This window comes from Syngnathus acus, chromosome 1 (assembly GCF_901709675.1).
Source record: "Syngnathus acus chromosome 1, fSynAcu1.2, whole genome shotgun sequence".
NCBI classification, from domain to species: Eukaryota; Metazoa; Chordata; class Actinopteri; order Syngnathiformes; family Syngnathidae; genus Syngnathus; species Syngnathus acus.
The window spans coordinates 7538672-7546630 of NC_051087.1; the positions used below are offsets into that span (position 1 = coordinate 7538672).

Here is a 7959-nt window from a genome sequence, read left to right on the forward strand (position 1 = left end):
AGTATGATTGTTTTTTGCTGTGTAACTTATTGATTTAATTCCTTTATTTATAAGCAGTGAAGAAGTTAGTGTCGTCCTTGGTTGTCCAGTCATCCGCAGCAAACTCTTCCCACTCATAGGTTATTAAATTCTTCATTCAGTAGCATATTTGTTGTTTTCGCAATACTATAATGACCATTTAAAAAACACTGTAAATCAATGAGGAATTTTCTCTGTTTTATTGAATTAAATTGTGTTTCCGTGGTAACATCAGCATGTTCAGTTATTCTTTGTTGTTAGATCTGATGACACATAATATGCTTGCGTCCAAGGCTCTATTCACAAAGAAAATTGTTTTGTGTTTATTTTTTTCTTCTTAGTGCTCTTTTTATTCCTCATCCTTTGCTTCGGCCTTCTCTGCCTCTTCTTTCTCATCTTCCCTTTTCTCTTTGTCTACTTCATCCACTCCACCTTTATCTTCACTTTTCTCCTCGTCCACTTGAACTTCCTCTTTTTTCACATCCTCCTCCACCTCATCATCATCTTCTATCTCTTCTCCTGTCAGAAGCTCCAGGTCTTTGATACGATGCCACAGAGTCTTATCAGTTTTCTTGTATTTCTCCAGAATCTTCTTCAGTCTCATCTGCATCACATCCATGGTACCGTATAACCTGTTGACTTTCTCTTCCAGCTCCTTGGCCTCCGGCTTGATGTTAGCGGGATCTAAGTCAATCAGGCCATCTTTCATTAGGATCTGTCGGCCCTTGTCCTCCAGCATGCCTTTAGCATCTGGGTACTCCACCAGCGACTCCATGAGGTCATCCTTAGACAGACAGAAGAGGTCTGAGTAGCCGATGCTGCGAATGTTGGCTGTCCGCCTGTTGCCTGCTTTGCTGCCTTTGATATTAAGGATACTGATCTCACCAAAATAGCTACCGCTTCCCAGCACCACAAACTGAGTAACGCCATCGTCGGCAACCACTGCGAGCTTTCCGTCTTTGATAATATACATCTCACGACCAATATCGCCCTTCTTGCAGATGTAGTCGCCAGGGCTGAACACCTGAGGCCGGAGCTTGAGCACCAGCTCGATCAGCAGGCCAGCCTCACAGTCAGCAAATATGCGAACTTTCTTGAGCGTGTCCATGTGAACTTGGATGGCGATTTCAGCTTTCAACTTATCTGGAAGATACCGCAATACCTCGCGTTCATCCTGTGCCTTGCCATTGTTCCACAGGTAGTCGAACCATTTAATGACACGCAATTCCAGCTCCTTGCTGACCTTTCGGACCTGTAATTGACAGAATTACAGTTATAATCTAATGGCGGTACATTATAATCAATCTTACAGGAAAAAAAAAAAACAGTAGATTTTCTACCTGCATGTATTGTTTAATATTGTCAATTCGAGCTTGAAACTGGGCTTGGGCGGCATTCATGTTGGAGATCATGGTTGCAATATTTCCCACAATTGTGGCAAAGATGAGAACCCCAACTAAAAAGTCCACTACATGGAAGATAAACTCCGAATCGAGGGCTGGTGGTGGCGTTTCTCCGATTGTGGTCAGGGTTAATGTGGACCAGTAGAGGCTGAAGGCATACTTCCTCATGGGCTGGCCAAACTCAGGCTCATCCGGATCATCAAGAGCTGGGTAAACCCATTCATCTGACCCAAAACCAATCGACTTGGAGAATGAAAAGTAGAAGCAGGCGTTCCAGTGGATAATGATGAGGATGTACATGATCAAGTTTGCAATGCGGAAGATGTTGGGGTAGTTGGTTTTAGTCTCCGTCTTTGTGAAGAATTCCATCATGCGACCAATCCTTAGAAGCTTATTAACGCGAATCTCTGGGTAGTCCAGACCCAAATAGAAATACAGAACATCAGTGGGCAACATGGAGATGACATCCAGCCGAAACTGGAAGCTGTCGACGTAGCGATCGCGGAGCAGCTTCTCATCTTTGATCATCAAGCCTTGCTCAAGGTAACCTGCAAAGGTACAAAGTCAATCAATGAAGGATATTTGGGTTGTTCACCAGTAAACATTAACATGCACCACTCATGCGCCCAAATTACCGCTATTCAAATTTAAAAACAAAAAAAACTTGAGATGGAAAATGTGACTGCTTAGTGTTCATTAGAGTGCAGATATGCCACACAGCTATAACTTTCCTTGCAGTGGAAATATACGTATGCTTTATCAATATGTTTTCACTCATATTTCCATCAACTCTTATGACTCTTTTATTTCTTGAATTTGCGCGCTTGAAAAAAAATTGCTTTGTTTGATTCTGTAGCCATAAGATTGATGTTGTGTGTGGTTATTGTATTATTCATATAACTAAACCCTCTCATTGCAAGTCTAAATCGACACACGTCAAATTCCCTCGATGCTGCGTGGGAAGAGAAGGAAATACATAGATGTGATCTATCAAATGTACTTTTGAGAACAAATATGTTGTAGAATTAAGTAAACAGCGGCAGATAAAAAATATAAGAAAGTTTTGACATCTTGAGTTTAGTTCCCTTTTAAAAACATCATCCATCTTAGATCACCTGTTCTCGTCCTGACAAGCATATCAGCCAGATAGATGAGGTCTGAGGTGTAGTCCAATAAAACCCAATAAAGGATGTAGTTGTGCTGCAGCTCCTCGAAGCACGCCCTGTTTACAGGTCAACACCACCAGAAACACAGCTGACAGATAGTTGTGCACATTCTTTCAATTAATATCCCATTACCAGCTCTTAATTACTGTATACTGTGGAACCTTTGAGATAAAACAGTTGTGGAGGAATGGCTCCTATTATAAAAAAGAAAAGGTTCCCCGTAGGAATAAAACAGCTCCCAGGTATAATTAATTACAACACAATCACTGACCCAACCTATACTGTTACCTTTTTACTCTAATGACTGAGAGTAAAGCTGTGACGTTGTGACAAGGAGCTACTTCTAGCTTAGGCGTTTTCAGAAATAGACATTCAATCAATCGGTTACTAGGTTGCATAGTTTCATACTTGATGGCTGGGCGGGCTTTCCAGAGACCCAACTATTTGAAAATCAAAAATATTTTCCCCCTAAAAAGTATACGTCCCCTTTATTTACACTGGCAAATATAAAATCCATCTGTGTAATTAAAAAAATCCACAAAAACTTTCAAATGATGACATTTTGCGATTAATTAGATTTGACATGAAATAATACAGTGCCATTGTGCCATAGTAATGTTTGGTGATGAATTTATGACACCCAATTTACATTTATTAAATGTGTTTAATAAAAGCTCTGAGCCAGCATGCGATTAAAAATGTTGGGAAAGTAGTCACCTAGCGATAATCATGGTCCAGTTGTACATGACTGGCAATGTTACGATGAAAAGCCAGTTGTAATAAATATTTCCAGCAGGGTTAATGACAAATATTTCTTTGGGCCTGTTAGAGAAGAACAAGAAGAAAAAGTAGAAGAGAGGACAGAATGACTGAATAGTTAATTGTCCATTTTGTCACTTCTGATGGAACCATCCATCTTACTTACTTGTCTACATCCTTTTCTTTTTCCTTTTCATTTGGTCCTTGTTCTTGTTTTTCCTTCTTTCTGTGTAGTAGAATAAAAATGAACAGAGTTTACATGAAATGGAATCACTTTTTTCCAACTTGTCTCAAGACTGCATGGATTATGTAAAGTAGTATTTAGTCTTTAGAGGAATTTAAAAGTGAACAAGATTTGAACTAATATCTTCCTGACTCCAGAACTGTACTTACTCAGCATTGTTATTACTGTTGTTCATGTTGAGCAGGCAATTAGGGAAATGCTGTGGTGCAATCCTGCAGAAAATATAGTTTGCAAAAGGTCAATAAGTAAACTCAAATAAAAAAAGAGACAATTTTCTTTACTTTTTATCATCCAACAAAGTTATACTTAAAGGTCTGCTCACATTTTGACCCCCGCTGTTCAGCTGAGCGCATCATGAGAGCCTTGTCTTTTCCATCAACGTGCGATATGAAAACAAATAGAAGAGAATCCTTTTTTGACAGATCTCGAGAAAAATATATTTTGACCTACCTTGGCCTCCATTTTGTTGTCTGCGAGAACCACTGATGCGCATCGAACTGCGCAAGCAGGTTTTCCGAAGCTAAATGGACAAAATATCAAAATGTAGTTACACGCAACATTGACACATAACAAGCATTGGGACCAAATTAAGAGTGTCACACAGACTGAGTGACCCTGATAAGGATTAGAAGGATTAAAGCTGACTGAGAGGAGGGGAGCCAAAGTCCACCTTGTAGCCCCCATGCAGTGATAGATACCTTCATAAAGTGGAAACCCAAAGTACTGAAACCCATTTAGTGATAAAGCTTCTATTTTTCTCCTACTATTTTTTCTGTTCTGATGTTCCAAACATTTTGTCACTAACACTCCCCCCACACACACACATGCTTCTGCTCTGTCAGCACTCTCAGCCATATCAACTCTGATCCGATTAGATGTTGCCGGCTAGAGGAGGTTTCTTTTCAGGTAGACCTTCATCCCCCGGTAAATAAAGCGTGGTGATGGAAATCTGAACCTCTGGCAGAGCAGAGCTTTTTTTTCACTTTTTTTATCCTCTCAGGGCAACGGCGTTCTCTTGGCTGAGTCGTTCTCCCTGTTGGCTCCGATAGGACACCTTTTCCCTTCATGTTCTCAGCATCGATAATTAAACAAGGCATGATGCTGTGACTACTGCTTTTCAATCCCACATTTTCACAAACTATTACTATATTCTTTAACTTTATAACTTTATAAAAATTCATGGGTAAACTTAATGGTCATGCAGGAAGTTAATACTTGCTCAGCTCTTGGGTCTTTGGAAGCTATTGTTTCTGACTTGTTATGAATATAAAAAGTGTTTGTAACTCATAATAGTCAGTCATACTTAACATTGTGGGCAACAACTAAAATTATGTGGTGGGCCTTATCTATATGTTTACTTCTGGAAGGAAGATGGAGTTTCTACAGAGAAGCCACACAAGCACAGGGGAATATGTAAACTTCACACTTAGATAAGATTCGAAGGCTTAAGGCATCTTGTAACTGCTCGGCATGTGCTTCCATTACAATAGCCCATTTTTCTAATTTCTCAATACATAATGCATGAATCTTAATGATTAAAAGGAGCTGGTTATCTATAATCAGGTCTAATTATGTACTGATATGAATTGGCATTAACCTTGTCACATGCTTTGCTCCTTTGTCTTCTCTTTGTGTTCTCACAGGGCCAGTCTGAGTAAAATCTATAGAAACTTCAGTTTATGGGATTTGACTTTTATTGAATACGTTATGTGGTAAGACTGATGAGTTGCACTCAGTATAATAACTTCTCCACAATGTCAACATTGACCCACAAAAGCATTTTCTTCCCTCTATATTCATGCCATTCCACCTTTCTGAACTGAAACTATACAGTGACATTATTAGCTGCTGGAAATCTGCAGGGCAGAATTACACTACAGCACTGTTGGCCTCCGCTGCTGGTGGAGCTGCAGCTTCTGCTGCAACTTCTCCACAGCTGCCTGCGTATCAACTGCTGCAATTTCTGCAGCGGCATCAACCGCTGCTGGAACATCAGCAGGAGCCGCGGGGTTTGCTGCGGGCGCTTCTGCTGCCTCCTCGGCCTCTTCGGTGTCCTCGGCTTCTTCTGCCTCCTCAGAGTTCAAAGGGGCAACAGGGGCGGCAGCTTTTGAGGCAGGGTTGGCATCCTGTAATCCAGATAATTGAGAATATCTTAAAACCTTTGGACAATTTAGAGTTTTCGACATTCATGTTTTTGGAATGTAGAAGGAACGTGGTTCAACCCACACAAGAACATACAAATGCCACACAGGAAGGCCAGAGCTTAGATTTGAACATCTAACTTCAGAACTGTGACACTGAATGTGAAGCATTGTCTTTAGTGTTTCTCTTTTGCACCAAGAAGAGGAAGTGCACACAGTGGTGATAATTTGATATTCTAAATGTCAAGCTTGCATGTCACCTCCTCTTCCTCTGATACATCGCCAACCGGCTGAGCCGCTGCAACAGCAGGCGGAGGAGGACTGGCAGTGGCCGTATGAACTGGTGCACTATCCACCTGCTGAAGAACCCTCAGTCAATGAGTTTTTGCATTTTGAAAAAAAGAAAAGTTGCATTAATTGCAGTGAGAACATATACCTTAGGTGCTGCCTCAGCTGGCTCAGCCTGGACAAAATAGTATTTGTATTAATCCATACCCAAATAATTAGTATTATCCTAGCAGAAGCATTATTCTAAAATTGTTTATAAATTATAGTTACAGAGCAATTAACTACAACTGTACTTGCTCATAATGTGGATTTTATTTATTCGACTATAGAGGGGAGCAGTTGTCTATTTGGAATGTCGAATAATTTTTTTCCACACTTGATGAAGTTGAAGACAGTAAAACTAATCTGAAGGCTCATGGATCACTAGAACAAAAACAACAACACTATATAGTGACCACAGACGCAAGTTAAACACAAATAGTAGGTCCACCTGTTTTGGTTAGCATTGATGTTCAAGGCTAAGGAGTTAACTATTTAACTATTTGCCAACGCCCATGCCATGGAACAACAACAAACCTTACGTAACCATCCCAACGGAAACCCTCGAGAAATAAATGGTGTTGAATTGAGCTTACCCAAAGAAGCCTTTTGAATTAATGGTGAAGCATAAGCATCAAGCAAGATGAGTTAATTTGCCTCAATCCCGCTTTTACGGATTTGGTAGTTTGGGGTCTTACTGGTGGAGCTTCACCAGCAACTACTACTCCAGGAGTCTCAGATGCAGGAAGGAAAGGGTTTGCCACCATCCCCTGAAAAGAAAAATACAAATGGGCGAGTATTTTTTTTTATCTTCTTTTGAATTCAAATAAACGGATCCCTTCTAACCTGCTGCTGGTACAGCCTGTACATCTCCATCAGCCTCAGGGCCTCATTGGCATGCGCCGCGATCTGCTGGAGAAATACAAGACATCTCCATACTCGCTAGTGCAATAGATACAATTACAAGGGCCATTTCCTACATCAATCAGCCCATGAAGTTCAATGGCCTGACCTACAAATATACAACATGATATTTTGTATGACAGAAAGCACAGCGATGAAACCCATTTACCTCGTTGTTTTCACTCTCCTGAACCTACAGGAGGAGAAGATTGGCAAATTTATGTTGTTGTGGGTGTCTCTCTCTCGCTCTCACTCTTTCAATGTGTATGTGTGTATATATATGTGTGTGTGTATATATATATATATATATATATATGTATATATATATACATATATATATAGTTATATAGTTACATATATATAAACTATTATATATATATACATACACACACACACACATATATATATATATATATATATATATGTACACACTCACACATAAGTGTTGAAGACAGACTTACAGGAGCAGTCGAGCAAGCGACAAACAGGCACATCATGATGACAGCTCGCTCCATTTGGACTGTAGATAAGAAATATAATACTCTTGGTTTTGTTGAAAAAAAAGTCACATATTCAAAATCTCGCCTTCTACCTGGAGTCGAGAATGTGAAGATGATATGTCGCTGGAGGGGTGGAAAGTTTCTGCTTTCTCACATGGAGACCGTTTATATACAGTACCTGTACGTGCTATCATAGCCAATCAAGTCCCACCGTACGCAAAGAAGAATGTGTTTGAAGACATAGATATGCTTCAAATATCAAAACAACAAGAGGTGCGGTCAAGGCTCTTCTTATCTTTAATTACATGCTATGTAAGGAGCACTCACGCACACGTCTTTTTCACTGACATAATAATTACGAATGCACAGTAATTAGATCAACTGTGACGAATGGGTAAGAGAAGATGTTTTGGTTGAGATTGTGCATCTCTAGGTGGGCAAGTGGGACAGAGAGTTTGCAGGATATGACTGCGCACACTTCCAAGTTTCATGGGCTGG

At 40.1% G+C, this 7959-nt stretch overlaps 2 protein-coding genes and 1 long non-coding RNA gene across 3 annotated transcripts; all 3 read right to left on the bottom strand.

Moving 5' to 3' along the window:
• Positions 1–230: 230 nt before the first annotated feature.
• Positions 231–3549, bottom strand: cnga1a (cyclic nucleotide gated channel subunit alpha 1a). Its single transcript, XM_037260055.1, has 5 exons — positions 3513–3549; positions 3305–3409; positions 2537–2643; positions 1359–1969; positions 231–1270 (listed from the first exon to the last, which is right to left on the bottom strand). Exons 2-5 carry the CDS (start codon positions 3331–3333, stop codon positions 368–370), a joined length of 1650 nt encoding a protein of 549 aa, XP_037115950.1. The 5' UTR covers positions 3334–3409; positions 3513–3549; the 3' UTR covers positions 231–367.
• Positions 3550–3739: 190 nt separating this feature from the next.
• Positions 3740–4262, bottom strand: LOC119126700. Its single transcript, XR_005098682.1, has 3 exons — positions 4041–4262; positions 3913–3957; positions 3740–3802 (listed from the first exon to the last, which is right to left on the bottom strand). It is a non-coding gene; the product is annotated as an uncharacterized LOC119126700 (long non-coding RNA).
• Positions 4263–5464: 1202 nt separating this feature from the next.
• Positions 5465–7597, bottom strand: enam (enamelin). The gene is made up of 8 exons (XM_037249609.1): positions 7547–7597; positions 7423–7481; positions 7131–7154; positions 6905–6967; positions 6757–6828; positions 6168–6194; positions 5992–6090; positions 5465–5716 (listed from the first exon to the last, which is right to left on the bottom strand). The coding sequence occupies exons 2-8, from the start codon at positions 7474–7476 to the stop codon at positions 5465–5467; spliced, it is 591 nt and encodes a 196-aa protein (XP_037105504.1). The 5' UTR covers positions 7477–7481; positions 7547–7597.
• Positions 7598–7959: the final 362 nt, after the last annotated feature.